This window comes from Falco punctatus (genome assembly GCF_963210335.1).
Source record: "Falco punctatus genome assembly, chromosome: 2".
Lineage (NCBI taxonomy): Eukaryota > Metazoa > Chordata > Aves > Falconiformes > Falconidae > Falco > Falco punctatus.
Window position 1 is genome coordinate 79,771,517 of NC_137581.1, and position 18,632 is coordinate 79,790,148.

Consider the following 18,632-nt stretch of genomic DNA (forward strand, 5'->3'; position numbering starts at 1 on the left):
GGTATACCACTGGAGGTCACTCACGTACTAATAACAGTACAGTGCTGCAGGGGAAAAGGTAATCTAAATCATCCAAGAATTAATTCAGCTTGACCTGAAGAATACTTTAAAATGGCAATGAGTTGGGAAATACGTTGTCCAGGTATTTCTCAAATTTACAATATAATATATTAAAACTAGGAAGTAAACTAATCATTTTTAGTTGTTTATAAAAAGACAAAGCCCCCAACATTAGCAAGCCAAGTGTGCTTTGATCTAGCTACAGCAATAACAGAAATGCAGTAGTTTGCTAAAGCAAGCAAAAAGAGGAAAAGATAACCACCTCTAAAAATGCTCACTGAAGTCACACCAGTGTAATAAGAAACTGTGAACAAAATGACATGTAAGATAGGAGGGGAAAGACTGCATAGGAATTTTCTCACTGTGACATTTTTGATAGGAGAAAAATTGCACAGAAGGAGTAATAAACTCTATTTATTTAATGTGGCTCGTTTCCTTATCTGTTTCAGCAATACCAGTATAACATCTCTTACCCCTACCGGGCCAAAACCAGTTATTTTGCTTCAAAAGCAAATTGCTACCTGCTGGCACCTCTCTACCTCAGGCTCCAGGCCTGTAAATTTGTTACAGATCTGCTTCCTCACCCTGATCAGTAGAGAGTCTCCTCTGAACAACTTCAGGAAGGCTATATGGTAAATAAGAAACATGTGACTGAGCTGCAACACACACACACATACACGTGATACTGCACACGCTTGAGATCATAAAAGTTGCAGAGATATATATTCCAGACAGAACAGTGACAGAAATGTTTATTCAAAGCATCTTAACTCAGCCTTTTATGAACAAAACTAATGCAGGTTTACCATAATAAAAGGCTTACTCTTGGCTCTTTGTCTTTAGTTCTGTCCAATTACTCTGCTTCCTTTGATTCATCTTCCTTATCCTCTAAACCAGTAGTTCCTATGGAGGCAAAGGAAAGACAGGGTGTAGGGATGCATTTTATTATAAAATACTGGAAACATAATTCTATGACTATTCTGTCTACCTCAGTCCTTCTTCCCTACTGCCTTTCACTGCCAATACTTGAATTTCATTGTCATACATTGTTTGTCAGCTGCCAGACAGACTCAGTACACACATACAGTCTGCCAGCCGGCCCATATGTAACTCTGGAATAGCCAAAGAATGTCTCCTACTTAGACAGTATCATAAGAAATGTGGAACAAGGAGAATGGAATTCCTCTGTGGATAAAAATGACAGTAATAGGACAAAGAATATAAGGCTGCATGAAAACAGATTTTATTACATCTGCTCTTTACAGTATGCATATTTTCTTCAAATCATTTCCTCTTACTATAACTTAATCTTACTAAACATAAAGACAAAAGGAAAATATGTTGCCTAATTAATAAAGGATGTAGACCTATGATAAAAAATGTATAATGGATGATATTATACATCTCTTTGATTCTAGAAATAAAGAGCTGGAAGGAACTTTGAGAACATCTATCCCATTTCTGTTTTCATGCATTGGTATCTGCATCTATGCTGTCTCTGACAAATACTTGGGTCCATTTGTTCTTTAAAAAAAACACAACAAACATTTAAAAACCCACAAAAAACAATGGGGATACCAGAACTGCTTCATTGTGGTAGGCCAGAAAATTTACTAGAATCAAGTTCAGCCAAAATAGTTATTTGAGTCCAAGAGACTTTGAGACAAGCCAGGCTCAATGAACTTTTGCCAAATCCAAAGCAGAGGTATGCAGGAAACCTGCTGAGATTTCTGCTGGATCTGACCCAAAAAAAAAAAAAAAAAAAAAAGCCCAGGGATCTTTTAAGAAGTCAGTCCTACACAGCAGATCAATCAGCTATCTGGCTAGTCTGTCCTGAAGCAGGAAAGCACCTTCAGAGGTGATGGGTAAAAAATGAGAGCAAATAAACTATAAAAATTCCAAGGGCTGACCTAAATGTTTAGTGTATACCTCCAGGCATTTTCACATGTCTTAATAGTCTTTCTGATCCCTGTGGATAGTGCTTTGCTTTGACTTATTGTGAAATGGACTGACTACAAATGGATAAATTTATTTTATGTTTTCGTACCTCAAATATGTAAAAGTCAACAATAAATATAAACACCACAGTTGGGTGGAGGCCTATAGGCTAAATATGAGTAAACAAAGCAATAAAAGACACAACCTTTTGTTGCTTCTTAGTAATTTTGTATTTAAAACAAGCTTCTGAACTGCCTGAAAGAAAATGTGAGCATCTGAATTCCAAATCTCTTTGGTTTGTAGGAGAAACAAATCAGCCAGAGACTGTTCAAACCATAATGCATAACAACATCTAAAATTTGTTTCTTCAGATTTGTTTTGCCTGCTTTCTAACTTCAGTTGAGAGAATAAGAATACACAGTTCCATTCATGACAGAAAAGTGGATTGCTGAAAACCTCATGAATTTTGCAGTTTCTCTCTCATTTTTGTATTAAAAAAAAACTTGGTAAATGCAATCACTTATAAAGTCAGCTGTGCAAGTGCTGTCAACTGTACATGCATAGATAATGCTGCACAGGATTGTCACTTCTCATTTGTACTGTTACAGTATATAAACTTGACTACTCAAAAGCAGTTTACATCTTTAGAGGACTGCCCCCCTCATGAAAGGTCTAGATTCCCATGGTCTCTTCACCTTGATAATGGACCTCTCGGCAGCAGCATCTCTTCAGCTGGTGGAAATACATAATTTCAAACCCTGATTGTTAATTGAAGAATGAGCATCTGTGCCCCATTCCTCACCTTGATCCTCCTGATCTTTGTTTTCTTCTTCTCTGCTTCCCTCATCTTCCTCTCCTGCATACTTTACTGGGCTAAAAACTTCCCTGGATGCTTCATGAAGGGAAGGCTCATCATCACTACCCTCAGCAGACCCATCAGTGACTGAAATACAAGAAATTAGAAATGGCAAAGCAAATTAATTTTACAAAATTGCACTCAGCCATTGTTTTCATGCAGTAGCTAATAACTCCTACTGAGGTCTGTAGTCTTTACTCACATGAGAAATCCCACAAAATCTTCTGTGACTGTTTATAATTAAGTGTATAACAAGCCATGATATAGACTAAAATGATTTACAGGCTTCCCATGACAGTTTTATCTCATTATGCTGTGTGAGATAAAACAGACATATATATATATTGTGCAGTTCATGAACAGACTTGGAAGTTCCTAACATTCAATATGTGGTAAATTATAGGGAAAAGAAAACAAACAAACAAACAAATGAAAAAAAAAACAACCAAAACGCTCATACCACTTGATATTAAACCTGAAGAACACAGTTTTGGAGGATAGTCCAAGCACGGAGTTTCCAGCTGTTCTAGCAGAACAAACCTGTAGTTGCTGGCATTTTCTCCTCTTCAGTTACTGCTGCTGCTGTTCTTTCTTCCACTGCTTCTGCTTCTGCTGCTACCACTAAGGAGGTTTTTCTGGGAAAAGGTGTGTTTTCCCCTTGAGGAGTTAATTTGGTAATTTCTGATGCTTTCCATTTTGGTGTGACAAGTAATGAGGGTTCCTCCTCTTCTCCTTTATCCTAGAAGAAACTCATGAAATCCAACATCTCATCTTACAGGTTATTAAGGGAGTAACTAAGATTTCCTCCAGTTGCACCAGGGGAGGTTTAAACTGGATATTAGGAAAAAATTCCTCACCAAAAGGGTTGTCAAGCACTGGAACAGGCTGCCCAGGGAAGTTGTTGAGTCACCATCCCTGGAGGGATTTAAAAGACCTGTAGATGTGCCACCTGGGGACATGGTTCTGTGGTGGACTTGGCAGTGCTAGATTAATGGTTGGACTCTGTGTTCTTTTCCAGCCTAAATGATTCTATGATTCTATGATCGTTTTTTGTACTAAAACCTTTATCTGGCCTCAAAATGGCAATGACATGGCCTTTTAAAGTATTTACAGGTGGAAGAACTTCAGCAGCCACAAATTTTGAAAGAGAACTACACTTTGAACCTTGATGAAGTCAGTTGACTATTACTAATGATCAATGCTTGCCAGCTTGTTTTATTTAAGCTATTTTTTTTTCTCTTTCTTAAACAGAATGGCTGTGAGGGGCCTATTAACTACATCTCCTCCTCTGTGCCTACCTACAGTATAACAGCGGTGGATAAGACCTGATGCTCTGTCCAGTAGATGCTATGCTGTCTATGTTACACAGGAACAGAGTGGCAAAACAGCTCTTTCTGCCTCAGTCTTTGCTTAGGGAAGACCTTGGAAGGGATCTAGGAAGCAGTAAGATACTGCACAAAGCGTATGTTTTTGAAATTTGAAGATTATTATTTTATTTTTTAAATCATGCTTTATTTTATCCAAATATGAAGGAGCCTTAGTAATGGAATCATCACCTGTATTGCAAGCTACTTTCTTTTAATTTTTTTTAAATGGGCCTTGTTCTGCAATTACTTCAATTAAAGCAAAGAGGCAAAATTTAATCTTACTTTAGTGAGACAAAGCACTGTCCATTGCTTTGCACAGTCACTACAGCATTCACATGAGAAGAAATTATTGTTTCTGAGAGTAATGATTTTCAGAAGCTGAGTGCTTGGGTTCTTAAGTTCATGTTTAAACTCCTACATCAACGACCTATATATTCCAAAATCAGCACATCTAACAATTCCCAACTGAACTGAGGATACTAGATACACACTGCTTTGGATACTCATATGAATCTGACAATTTGAGGATATCTTGCTTTTATCCAAGAAAGCAAAACAGTCCCCATGTTTTGCAAATCTCTATCACTAATGATAGGAATTTTTTTCAATTATGGTTTTGTCCTTGTCTTAAGAAACAATTGCTGCATTGGAGAACTGAGTGTGTAATGGGAACTAATGTGTCAGACGACAGAAGTAGCAAATTCTAAGCATATTTTCTTGAAAACAAAACAATAACATTAAGATATATTACTTATTTCTATAGCTGTTTTGCACCATATTAATCAGAAATGTTTTAAAACATTCATGCATAAAGGAGAAGGAAAAACAGGCTCTGATCACAGCGGCTCCCTATAGTTATTAGGAGCTGTGGCTATTAAGCTCCTAACAGGACCAGAACAACAATGGGACATATTTCCAAAACATGAATCTTCTGGAAATTACCATTTGTACACATAGCATCAAGCAATTCAGAAATACAAGAAGAAATACTTTTCATTGTTTCCTAGTCTTCAGAACAAAGTAGAATACAGGTTAAATATATAATTACATCTACATTCTTCTGTGGTTTGAAACTTTTGCAAGTAGTGCAAAAATCACACCTTGTACTTGTCAAAGCTCACACAGTAGAGAAGCTAAAGAAAAAAGCAAAATGAAACCTCATTAATTCTTAAGAAGCATGAGTTTCTACCCTTTTTTGACTGGTTAGATCTACTTTAACATCAGTGTCTATACGGCATTTTATAGATTACTCAACACGAGATTTGATTTACTGAGTTCTCTGATATTCAGTATAATTTGCACTATTTCTTTTACCTGTTCTGCTTCTATGTATTCACCATGCTGTTCACACCCAATATCAAAGACATATTTGCCACGACCTAAAGGCTGCACAAAGATAGGAAGAAGTCAGCAGAACTATAAAGTTAGTAAATTCTAAGCATATAAATGTAAAATACACTTTACTACAAAATTCATACTATAGTCAATAACAGCATAGTTTGAAAGCAAAGTTGCAGAGAAACTTGGCATTGTGACCTACAGACACAGACACATATGTTACACTTATGGTACAAGAAATACTGCAAAAGATCAAGAGCCTAGCTTCTTATTTTAAGTGGAAACAGATCAAATTAAGACAATTTCATGCTTACTGTTCAGATGAATAGAGAGCTTTTCAGCACACTTACATTTCCATTCAAAAACTTGCCCTTAAATCTATGGTTTAGGTGGATAAGTTCAGCTTCTCCTTCCTGGTTTCCATTTACCCAACCACCAACATACTTAGATCCTGTGTCTTTATAGACATATGTACCTTGCCCATGCCTAAGGAGAAAATAATAATTCTGCTTTCTATTACTGAATATTAAGAATTCAGGATGTATTATACTTAAGGTATTAAAACTGTATTATTTAAGTAGCTGAAATGGCTCAAGTTGGACTAAATTGCCAAGGTCATCCAGTAGCACTTGATTTACTGCAGTCAGCCATGCCTTGAGAATAAACTTTACATTTTAATGCCATTGGGTGACTTGAAACATCACTGTAAGAATGAAACAAACCTATTGTTGTTAAACCATTCTCCAATATAGGTGTCTCCATTTGCATACGTATACTTTCCGTAGCCGTGTCTCTGATCATTCACCCAGTCTCCTTTAATAAAAATACGATAAAAACAGAGTGAGATGTGGTTTGTTTCATTGTGTGATATAGTGGTCAGCTTGTAAAGTTATCATACGTGAATTATTAGGGAAGGAAAAGAAAACTGTGACACCACTGTGATTCCTTACACCATTCCTTATTCTAAACCCTTGCTCTTTTTTCCCTTCTCTGTCACTTTCCACATATATTTATGCAGCTGCTTGACCTCTCTTTCATTTTGTCCATCACAGTCTGTCTTCGTTATCACTTTCCATTATCATTATGAACACAAGAAGCCATGTAACATCCTGCTCCTGTCTTTAAATTTGGTCATGTATGACAGTGCCATTAGGTAATGTGACATTTCCACTCAAATAAAAAGAGGGACTACTTTAGTTTCACACATTTGCTAAAACTTTCCTGTCTGTCAGGAGCAATATATACTCAAAAGGATGCTAGATTGAGTGTCTTAACTACTTTTCTATTCAAACTTTAAAGAAATTTAAAAAATAATTTAAATGACACATGCATATGCTCCCATAAGGCAAGACTGGGCTGCTCTTGTTGCTCTCTTTTTCAAGCCCTCACAATGCAAATATTCTTTCTTGTCTAGAATTTCCCTATTCCAGGGAAATGTTGTCCATGGAAACCTAACTGATATTCAGAATCCTTCAGGTACTCTTCTGGAAGAGGGGAAATAGTGTGACTTTCAATTTCTTCAAACTTCAGAGGCATCCCACTCCCTGAGTAAGTGCTCTAATCAGTAGACAATGTTTTAAGAATAGACCTAATAAAGTCCTGAAATATTTTATCCTGAACACATCTGTGGTTCTAATCTTTATTCAGAAATAAGTAACTATACTGTCTTCTACTGATTGCACTGATTTGTAAAAGATATTTAATATTTTTCAGAACTTGGAACACCCTACTTGAGACAAGGACACGACAAGAAGAATAAACTGCTACTAAATACTACATTCCGCACAATAATCAACATAAATTCCCACAAGTAAAACACATACTTCTTAGACCTTGCAGTAAAAAAAAACCAAAAAACAAACAAACCAATTTCATAGCAAATTCATCTTCTTAAAATAATACATTCTCCAATTCACTATCATCTCCTTTCATTTGGGGTTGGGGGGGAAGTCTCATTTCAGTTATAGAAATCCTTGGAACTCTCTTCAGTGTGTTACCTTCGTATTTGGATCCATCTGGATAAAAAAAAGTTCCCTGGCCATGCTTTTTGTTTTGAAGATATCCTCCAGTGTAGCAAGCACCATTTCTAAATCTGTAGGTCCCCTGAAATGTATTGGGTATAGATAAAATATTTGTCAGTTCTCACTCTTGTTTCAGTACAGTGCCCAAACTAATAGAACTGCTGAAACATAAGCATGACGGCTGCCTTCTGTCATTGTCTTACCTGTCCACTTCTGAGACCCTGCTCATATTCTCCATCATATGTATCACCACTGGGGAGACGTGCTTTTCCATGTCCATGTCGCTCACCTTCTGAATTGCGTTCACCATCATACTCCTGATCAAGTGTGGAAAAAAATTGTTTAGACCTGACTGACTCTAACCTCATTAGAGAGAGGAAACAAGTGTTTGCTCAAGAAGCTCCGGTGTGGCTTGAATCAGAGACTGCAGGAGCACCTGGCCAACAGATGTACTGCTTATGGAGACATTTTCACCAGATCCTGGCACCCAGAGGCTTTCCTCCTGCCCTGACACACCGCTGGGCAGTACGGGTGACTTGTCATCCGCTGGAGAAAGTCAGGAAGGCCCCAACCGAAACGGCACAGCCCCGCTTGCGAAAGGCCGGTGCCCAGGGAAGCAGCGCCCCGGGAGCTCCCCGGGCTGGGCACGGCCGGCACACAGTACCCGAGCCCCCGTGGCCGGTCACGTTGGCTCTTCCCTTCCCCGCTGGCGCTCCCCCCGGCCGCCCGAGGTGCCCGTGGCGGTGGGCCGCTGCCTGCCCCGCTCCCCCCCTCGCCCTCGGCGGCGGATGCTCCCAGCGGGGACGGGGCAGGGCCGCCCCCGCCCGTGCTGCTCAGCGGCCCCACAGACCGCCCCGACGGACCCCCAGATCGGCCTCGGCCTCCTCGGTCAGCTCCGAGCTCAGGTCCGACATGACCGCGACGTCGCCGTCACCGCGGCAACCGAGGCGCGCGGGGGAGGGCGGGGTCCGCCGCCGCCGTGGCTGCCATGGCAACACCCGCCGGGGCGCGCGCTGCTGTCCCGGGTGCTGAGAGCAACGGGCCGGCCCCGCCCCTCTCCGCGGTGGCGGGGCGGGAGGGGCGCGCGGGGCCGCCGTCTGGCCGCTGAGGAGAAGCGGCGGCGGCCGGCGGGAGCGGGGAGCTGCCCCCTCCCCGGGCGGGCTACCGGGCTGCCGAGCTGCCGGGTGGCTCTCGGCGCCGAAGGCCCGGGAGGGGTGCGGCAGCCGCCAGGAGACTGACGTGTTAATAAGCGCTCGGGGTGCGGGACGCCACCTTTCCCCGTCACTGGTCTCCCTCCTGCGGCTTGTGCTTAGCTTTTCCCGCCCTGTACCCTCATGGTCATGGAACAGGCTGGTGACGTTTGAGATGTGACCTCAGAGCCCTCAGTCTTCAGAGAGCTCCCAGTAGAGCTGGCTGGTTTGGCCTGTAAACAACGTCTTAGATTTAAAAACCATTCCTGCATTCTTTCTTTTCTGTCACGTTTAATGATGTTCAAAAATTCCTGTTCATGGATCTTATCTTTTTGTTTCACATCTTACATTTTCAGCCTGATGATAACTCTCATTCATCTGCTCAACAGACCAGACGTGTTCCCCACACACAGCCTGGTGAATCCCACTGGAAATTCAGTACACTCCCTAAATTCCAGCCAGAAAGCCTTCGGCATTCAGCTCGAGCCACTGAAATCCCACAGGATTTCCACAGCTGGCTTGGTGCACACCCGATGGCACGGCTGGAAACAGAGGACCCACATGTGCTCAAGAGGCATCACAGAAGCACGTTTGGGCTGCCACTGGCACGCCTGGGGCACTGGCATACCATTAGCAGTCAGGCCCTGCATTTCAGGGCACTCTGAAGAGATTTCTCTCTTTTCTATATGCAAAGAGCATCTGAATGGTCTGTATGGGTAATTCAGGGGTCAGCACACAGGGAGGGAAATGCTCTGGCACTAATCACTTCTGGAGCTTAGGCACTGGAAGTCACCAAACCGCTGTGTGATCTGGCCTGGAAATTCCCATGTTTCTGCATAAACGAATGGACTGTGCGTTAATTTCTCCTGTTATTTTTTCTAAATCGCACTGAACTGTGGTGGTGGCCATTCTCAATGATCTTAATATGTAGGGAATTCTCTGTATTCTGACTTTTCTCCAAACACCTCTACTCAGTCAGCCTCAGCAGTGATCTACATAACTCAGATGGCAGGTTCAGTTACCTCAGCCAGGCAAGAGCCTCCTGAACTAATATGGTTACAGCTAAATCAGTGCAGGGGAGCATGAGGAGAGCTCTCCTTTCTCAAAAGGCCAAGAGGAGTAGAAGGGAGTAGCTCACAAGGAAAAAGAGGAGGTAAAGTACATCATAGACACCCTCAGTCCATTAATATGTGTCAATAAGACCCCAAATGGAAAAGACCTGCTTTATATTTTTTGTTGCATTAATGTTTCATATATGAGCTGCAGTACTCAAAACCAATCTCTCTTTTAAAAGATCTTATTTGCCTTGATACGAGGTAGTGCTTTCTTACTTTTTACAGAGGAAAAAAACCTAAAAATCTACCTTGGCTAAGGGAGTTGATGATGATTGCATTACAGCTCATGCTCCCCTCCTGCACATGTTGAGGGTGGGTTGTCTTGCTGAATGTGAATGGTACTTCATTCCTCTGCACAGCGGCAGCTTCACATCGCTTGCAGGAATTTGGCAGGACTTGGGGCCTGTCGGTGATACAGGAGGCAGGCAGATCACCTCACTATCACTTTGCAAAATAATTGAATGGCCAAGGTTTCACAAGGGGAGCCATGTGAGGATATGGGTGGTGAAAAGCAGTTGGCTAACTAAGCACAGGGAAGAGGAGGTGATGCTTCTGAGATAGGCAGCAAAAGGAGTGGCAAGTGGCTGGAAAACATGGAGGTCACTTTAGACTGTAGGTCAAAGCTTTACCACCCAAACCACAAGAAAAACAGGGTCATCTCTATACAAAGATATACTACATATTCAGGTAATGTTCTTAGTTTTCATAGGTAGGAATCTAAGTAGTCAGTATTTAGATAATAAATACATAGTATTTATTTATTAAGATGTGTCACTTATGTGGCATATGTGCCTTTTTGTTTTCAGCTGGGCAAAGATGAAAAAGGAAGAGAACTATTGCTAAATACCACCGCTTTCTTAAGTCACAGGAACCATTTGGGCTTCTGAGTTAATACCCAGTTACTAATTAGGAGTGCTTTCCATTTGAAACTTTTAAAACCACTGAAATTAAACTTTGTTAGCTGGCAGAGCATTAAGAAGCTATGCATTTATTAACTCAAAACTGTATGGTTATCCCCACATAGATGTGTTATCTGCACATCCCCAGCATTTGACTAGGGAAGCCTAATTTGCATAATGACAATTCTGTTAAGTTAATAAGTAACTGCAGAGTATGTAACTACTGCTTTGATTGCTTACCTTCTGCAGAACAGGATATGAGTATTATCTGAAGCATAGTCCGTGCATTTCCTCCTTCCTCACTCCTGATGATGCCTCAGTTTCTTCTTTCACCTAAGGATGGCTGAATTATTTTATCTATGGTAAGGTAATGTCTCTAATTATAAAACTGGTTACTTAGTCTGTGAGTGGCATATTAATTCTAAGCAGACATTGCAGCTCAGAGTTGTAAGGGAGAATATGTTTGGAATGCATTAGAGGTGCACCCTGTTAAACTCCATGACAAAAATAACTGGCTATGTCTTTTGGCTTCAAATTTGATGTAGTCCAGAGAACAGCTGTGGCACAAACAGGAAGCAGTGACAAGCCGTTGGAGACACTCCCCCTAATGATCTTTAACTGCTCTTGCTTGATGTATTGTTTCAAAGTCCTAAAGGAGGAAAGGGTCTGAAGGAGGAAGAGTTCACTTTTCTTGGGAAACAGCCAAGAACGATTTCTTCATAAGATTTACACTGCTCTGAACCTAGAAGTGGCAGATTGCACAAACCTCTGTATGTCAGGATCACATTGTTTGACCTAAATGAGGGAAGCATCATTTAAAGTTTTATATACCCAGTTACGGTCTTGTGAGGACAACTACAGCTTATACAGATGCATATAATTAATGACAAGGAGCATATGTTTTGTAGGTTCTGGTCTTCCAGTTGCATTTGGGTTTGTTTCAATGTCAGATTAAAGTTAAGATTTAAGTATGTTATTATTGAAAGAAAGATTGCTATCATCCTCATTTTCTTGTTCTTTTTCCTTTTCCGTCAAAGGACCAACATAATAACATAAATATTCTTAAGGTCACTCTGATCTTGCATATAAACTTCATTCAGCAAGAGGCCTGAGAGAGTCAGTGGATGTGCTGATCATCTGCTCTGCTCTTACTGCTGGCTCAGCTGGCACCGACTGTCAATCACCTTGGCAGGAGAGGGCAGCAGCTGCTGCAGCTGCAAGCTACCCTGGAGAAGCTCCTGGTTTGCCATTTGAGCAGAAGTCCTGGAGGGACAGAAAACTTCAGAGAAACCCAAAGTTGTTGCTGCTAGAGGTGTCTACAAACAGAGGCAGACAGTGATACAGCAAAGCAAAAGACTGCTAGGCACAGGACCCCATAAGTTTACTCCTGCAGGAAAGGACAGCCCTGGACAGCCCTTTATCCTGCTTTGCAGGTCCTCACTTTGAATTTAGCCAGAGTGCTCCTCCGTAGGGAGGAATGGCCAAAAGGCACTTTTAAGGCCTGCTACACTCCTGGCTCTCTTTGGACTTTACCTTGTGTTAGGAAGTAGGAGACTTTTGGCAGTGCTGAGGTTTTGCAAGAAAAATGCTGTACCAGGCCTGGCCTTGGGGGCTCCTTCCAGCACTGATTAAGCTTTGAAAACACACGTTGCACAGTGAACATTAGAAACAACAGTACTATTTGTTTGCCTTTATATTGCAATCATTCTCTTGCTTCAAAGGGGTGATAAAAATACAGCAGGGTGCACACATCACCACTGATGTGGTAAAGGCAGCATGCTTCTTAATTGATGCAGGGTGCACTCCAACATTCCTGCCCTCTAGGAGCCCCCTGCTCTATGCCCCTGTTCTACCATGCATCCTTCTTCCAGGGGCAATGCCCCTGTGAACTAGCTTCTCTCCACCCTGCCAGCAATGTGGCTCTAGGGAGCTGCCTTTTCAAATTAAAAAATTAACAAATGCAGAATTAATAGGAAGAGTGAAGGTAATTTGCCTGATTCGCAGTGTGGTTTCCTCACTTCACATACTGTTCAGTGATTACTGACAGCACTTTGTGAGGGCCAGTCCTTGGGCACTCAAGTCAGTTTGAGTTTTGCTCTGGGCTAAACTAGAGATGCAAATGACCATTTATGGCTTTTGGTAGGGCAGACCCGGGCAAGATTATGTCTTTTGACAGGAATTTAAAGAACAGGAATCTGTAGGGAAATATTTTGTTATCTCTTAGAAGACAGTCATTTACATCTTTCTCCTTATAAAAGCCAAAACCACAGTCTAGAGTACTCCATGGTCAGTATCAGATACTAGCAAAGTGTAAACTGGAGTTCTCAGGAAAAAACATGAAACCAGCTCTCTTCCTCCTGAAACTTGAATAGAAACCAGGGTGATTTCACCAGCCTTTTGGAAGAAAACTGGGATTAGGAATTAAAGTAATATCTAAAAGAGACTTCTTATTTGGGAATAAACATTTCAGGCCTTTTTATTATTCTGCAATATATAGTACCAGACACACTTTTAAGAATTCAAAATATTTTTTTAGCTCATGGGAGCAAACCATGGACAAAGTGGAATTTACTGTCACTAACTTCCATATATTGGGGTATTTTTCCTCCAGTTCAGAATGAAAACAGATTCTAAAATGTCAAAATCCTTTGCAAAATGGGAACTTCTCTCCACACAGCTCTTTTTAAGCCCTTTACAGGCAAAATGAAAGCTGTTCAGTATGTTTGTATACTGAGTAAAGAAAGCCTCTTTTTGTGCTCATAACCAAGCCAGAAAAACAAGTAAATGACCTTTCCAGGCATTCAGTTTACGCTGCCTCCTCCAAGTACAATTAACATTGGGATATCCTGAAGGTGGGATGATTAGAAAAGAAATGTTTGTATGAAAGCCATTCTTGAAATACCAATAATACTTTTTTGCATCTTGGCTAAATATAAAGTTTCAGTTCCCTCCTGCAAAATATCCAAGGGAAAGTGTTCTGCTGTATTTATACCCTGCCTCCCATTTCTCTGACCTAACTGCTCATTTTGAAGTACAGAGTGCATTCCGTTCTTCAGAAATAAGGGAAAATTGTCAAGTATTTTCTTTTACCTAAGGGATCTCCCGTTCCACTAAAGTGCTTGGTCACTTCTATTCCATTTAGGAAATTGTTGCTAATGTCTCTTCTCAAGACTTACAACAGTCAGCGTTACTACTGCTAACAAGAAAGCAGTTGATATTCTTGAGATAAAAAAATACTTTATAGTCAGTATAAGAATAAAGCAGTGTTAATACTACATTTTTCTCTACTTTCCTCTGGAAATGGGTTTTGTTTCATTAAAGGAACAAAACCTCAAACGTAAGCTTACTTATTTAGTCATAGCTGTGACATACAGCTTAAGAAGTCCAGTCCTTTTGTCCAAACTATCTGAAATCCTTAGCTGGTAACTCAGAATGGATTCAATAGAGAAGGAAATGACTGAGGTAGATGGGACTAATTTGCTGCCTCCTCATTCCTGTCAGCTTGAATACCTTTAAAGGTACTTCATCTTCTTAGACATGACTTGCAAGGCAACTGCTTTAGTATAAGCTTTCTGTTCTGGTCTACTGTGTTTTACCATGGTATTTGTAACTGTTCAGGTATTTGATTTCTATTAAAATAATGCCTTAGTCCTCCTTTCTCGTTTAACTGCCCTCCAGTGATCAAGTCCACAAACATGGAGAAATTAAATCGATTGGTAGTCTACTCGCTTGTTTCCATCTGTTTAATCCTCAGCAATTGTTTCTGTAGCCATTTCTTCACTTCCACTCAGCTCTCCAGGAAATTTAAGAAAAGTAGAAATAAGGGCAAAGTAACAAGAGAAAGTCTCCCATTTTCTGCTGGAAGCAGAATTAAATTATTCAAGATAAGTTCCTCAAAATAGATGTTCTTCTTTTGTAATGAAAAATTATCTATATATTGTTTTACAGATTCTGTTTAAAATAATACAGCTTGGTGTTTGTTTGTTTTTTTTTTAATTCTGCACTCTCAGTACATTCTTGTTCATTTTTCTGTGAACAGGTGGCTGAAGGTATGAGAATTGATCTAAGTCTCCACCCAGGGAACCTCCATCCTACCTAAAGGGGCCACTGATTGCTGTAGCAACAGGTCACGTGCAGCAGCTCTGCCCAGGACTCCTTCCAGCAGATCCTACCCCAACAGACACCACTGCTGCCACAACTGCTTTTTTATAGATCTTTCCTTAGACGGTGGGAGATGATTAAACAGTCCCACTGCCCACCCCTCTGGAAAACCCCGGGGTGAGTCAGAGTAGCATACGGTCAGCACCACTGATCTCATTTTTCTGGATGGAACCAGAGACCTGCTAAGCAACACACAGGGCTCAAGTAAATGCCATTATTCCTAAATGTCCCCTGCAGTCATAGCAGTATCTATCTTTATGTAGGAGGCCTGGAGGGAGTTTTACTGCCCCTCCCTCTCAATGTTCCACTTGCTATAGGAATTTTTCTTCATAAGTAGCCTTTAGTACTCAGGTACCATCCTGGTCTGGCTGGGGAAAAGGCTGTGCTGGCACAGTGGTCTTGTCCATTGGTTTCTTCTTAAAGCTACTCACTGGTGATTCTCACTAGCTTCCTGGCAAGCTAGATGCGATGAAAGTACCAGTCTGGAAACTATGCAGTCATATTAATGTGGCGCTGTGCCGACTCCAAAATTTCTCAACAGGCAGGACATACTGTGCTAACTCAGCTAGATAGCTTCCAGACCACAGCTGGCTTACCTCCAGCCATTTCTAAGTGCGGCCACTGCTATACCTGTCTGCTTCCATATATACAGGCATAGCTTTTGAAGTCTCTTTCTATTTTGGCTCTTTTGGACATTTTTTTTTTTATCTGCCAAGGCTTGATGGCAGGTCATATTTGGATTGCTGCCAGTGTTAATGTGAATTGCTTATACAATATCCCAGCTACTCTGTTGGGAAAACAAAGCATGTAAAACTAATAATGGCAACTAAAAGCTGTGATTATATCAGTCTTGAGAATCCTGCTACTTGTGTGGAATAAAGCCTAAGTAAATATCGGTTTTTATATAGTAAAATACTATTTAACAACCCATTATTATATAAAGAAGTTATGAACTTTTCTGATCCCCTAAGACATAGAGATCACTCAGCGGCAAAACAGATTAGCCTTTTCCATCTGTGCAATTATGAATACTAAAATATACTTGTGCAATCTACTGGAAAGAAAATGAATACATTAATCAGCTAAAGGTTACCATAGTCTGCATTCAGACCTCTGTGCAACCAGCATCACCTGTTCAGCAAAGGAAAGACTATGCTGACATCCACTAACTTCAGTATGTTTTGCTACTTCAGGACTTAAGAGCACTAACCACTCTTGTTCAGCAGACATAAAATTTCACTGTCAACCAGGAAATTAGGGTACCTTTTCCGAGAGAAGCACCAGGAGAGGCATGCTAAGCATCTGTCAACTCATACATCTTTACTTCTGTTTGGTTTTGCAGACAAGAACATGCCCTTTTCTATTTCCTCTAGTGTGAACATTGCTAGAGGCTTAGAAAGCCAAACCACTGCCACGCTTGCTACCCAATACAGCCATTTACTGGACTGTATCTTTCATTTGTACTTCCTTCTGCAAAGGAACTGGCAAAATGACTTTTTTATTTTTTTCTGTGAGGCTCTAGATCGAATATGTTGTTTAAAATGTGTTTGTGTGTGTGTGTTCTGTGTTTTTTTAACCATTTATTCCTGGCTGTAGACCTCCTTTTATCTCTGAGGAACCTCTGGCCCTCCTTTGATACTCTATACCAGCAGGCTGTTTTGCAACCAACAGCACAAGCTCATGCTGCCACTTCCCTCTGCATTTGTACTTACTTGACAGCTTCTGGCAACTGTAGTAGCTGCTGGTGACCAGCACCGGCATAGCAGAGAGAGCAGCTGCTCAGCTGCCAAGTGTGACAGCCAGCAGGTTTCCGTGATGTTAGAGGAATGGGTTATGAGGGACGTTTATTTTAATGGGAGATGCAGTTTCTACTTTTAAGTATGAAAAAATATCAGAGATTTCTGCGGCTGTTTAGGTCATGCTTTTTGCAAGTCGCTTGTAACTGAAGATAGAAGAATACTCAAGCAAGTTTAAATTATTAAAGGAACTTAAAAAGGGCCAAGCTGACATCCATTTTAAAAATATCAGGATCCCACATGATGATGATAGTCGTTGTGATAATTTGGGATGGCTAATCATGTATACAAACAAATGCACTGTGATGGGTCTGACCTTTTCTGTTGTAAAGAGACAAATCTTCATTTTTCTGTGTTCGTGACAGTCAGAAAAGACAGTGCCTGGGTGCCTCCCCGTGCTGGTGCAAAAGTGCAGCAACATGATTCATGCAATTCACTGTTTTTTGGAGGAGCATTCCCTGACTAGTTTTACCTCTGCTAAATGGTTGTTACAGCAGAAAAGATAAATATCAACATACAGAGATGCTTCATTCTGGCTGTAACTCCACCATCTATATCTGATGTTACCATGTGCTTTTCCACCCCAGAGAACTAATGCCCTCTTGGTAAGACAAGGGCACTTCCACAACATGCCTGCTCAGAAGAACAAAGGAGGTTAGAAGTATTTCCTTCTCCAGTTCACACACCATCATCATACAGGGGACAGGACATGTGGAGAGCTAAAGCAGTGCTGGGACATGCATGTTTGTGCTCCATCTCCAAATGTTAAGAGCCCTCCAAGAGTTAACTAAGCCCTGTTGCCCAGGGCATCAGCCATTTCAGCTGAGCTGCTGAGGGTTTGAGGCAGATGATTTTTCTTTTGGATTCATAAGAGACATGGAGCTGTACTGTCAAAAAGCAACTATGCACTGTCCTTTCCCTGAGACACTGGATGACTGTCGGTTGTCTTATACTGCAACATGGTTCTGTAAAAGCTGTGCTAACGTGAGACCTTCTGATGCCAAGCAGTGGCTTTTGCTTTTATCTGTGAACCAAAGCAGTCTCCTTAAAAGGTAAGATCGATGAAAATCAAAAGCAGTGTATTAGCTTTTCAAGTAGGAGCTTTCTAGCATTTGGGGACGTGTTATGAAGACTTTTTTAACCTCTGACAAACTGCTTGCAAATCTCAGCTAGAAGGATGTGAGCCTGAGCAGGAACCAACAACTGCCAGTGACAAGCTTAAAAGCAGCAGGTTGTGTAGCACCCATCTGCATTTGCAATGGTCCAGGTGCAGCACTGAGACCCTGGTTCTGCAAACATTGTCGTAAGGGAGGAGGGCTTGTTTATTGACTGGGAGAAAGTGAAGGAAAGGTGCCAGTGGGATGGCAGAGCCAAGCTAACCAACGTGTCTGCAGTGTTTGAAATATGGGGCCTAAGTAATATCACACTGGGAGTCAAAATTTCTTTTATTGGTATTACCAGGGCAGGCAGTGCAGGATGACAGGGAAGAAAGAAAATAAAACTGAACATTTTAGTGAGCATCTTAAGTGGGTTTCTTGTGCCAGGCAGGTGATACTTTACAAGGCATAAACAGTTATACAGAGAAATCAAAACCTGCACAAGGTGACTGTAGGCAGCTGTTCAGTTTGGATGAACTAACCAGCGCAGGGTTATCTGCACTGGTGAGATGGTCGCTATAAAGAAATACAGCTGCAGCTGCAAGTACACGTTTATATAAATAACTAAGTTTTGAAACACGTACGGTTGCTGCAAACGAAAACGCCCTGCTGGGATGAGGGAACCAGAGGCAAAAGCAGAGGGCGTCGGGCCGCCGCTCCGGAGCGCCCGGGGTGGGAGAGGCCGCCGGGGTGACAGGTGGGTCGGCAGGGACGGCGGGCGGCACCGGCCCACG

The 18,632-nt window shown here is 41.4% G+C and overlaps 1 protein-coding gene across 4 annotated transcripts; it reads right to left on the reverse strand.

Annotated features, from left to right (window-relative positions):
* Positions 1–783: 783 nt before the first annotated feature.
* RSPH1 (radial spoke head component 1) lies at positions 784–18,618 on the reverse strand. Of its 4 annotated transcripts, none has more exons than XM_080376754.1 (10): positions 18,483–18,618; positions 11,025–11,127; positions 7,784–9,003; positions 7,557–7,662; positions 6,282–6,372; positions 5,910–6,045; positions 5,536–5,607; positions 3,395–3,593; positions 2,801–2,941; positions 784–963 (listed from the first exon to the last, which is right to left on the reverse strand). In XM_080376754.1, exons 3-10 carry the CDS (start codon positions 7,946–7,948, stop codon positions 914–916), a joined length of 960 nt encoding a protein of 319 aa, XP_080232880.1. In that variant the 5' UTR covers positions 7,949–9,003; positions 11,025–11,127; positions 18,483–18,618; the 3' UTR covers positions 784–913. The 4 variants fall into 4 exon arrangements, with proteins under 4 accessions (XP_080232880.1, XP_080232879.1, XP_080232878.1 ...); XM_080376753.1 differs by having other exon boundaries at positions 11,025–11,117; positions 18,483–18,615; XM_080376752.1 differs by having other exon boundaries at positions 7,784–7,897; positions 8,444–9,003; positions 11,025–18,607.
* Positions 18,619–18,632: the final 14 nt, after the last annotated feature.

Coding starts and splice junctions, on each gene's coding strand:
- RSPH1 (XM_080376754.1), bottom strand. CDS start 7,948: ATGAGGTTAGAGTCAGTCAGGTCTAAACAATTTTTTTCCACACTTGAT. Junction 6,373..7,556: donor AGATGGATCCAAATACGAAG/GTAACACACTGA, acceptor TTTTTATTAAAG/GAGACTGGGTGAATGATCAG. Junction 2,942..3,394: donor GAAAATGCCAGCAACTACAG/GTTTGTTCTGCT, acceptor CTTGTATTTCAG/TCACTGATGGGTCTGCTGAG.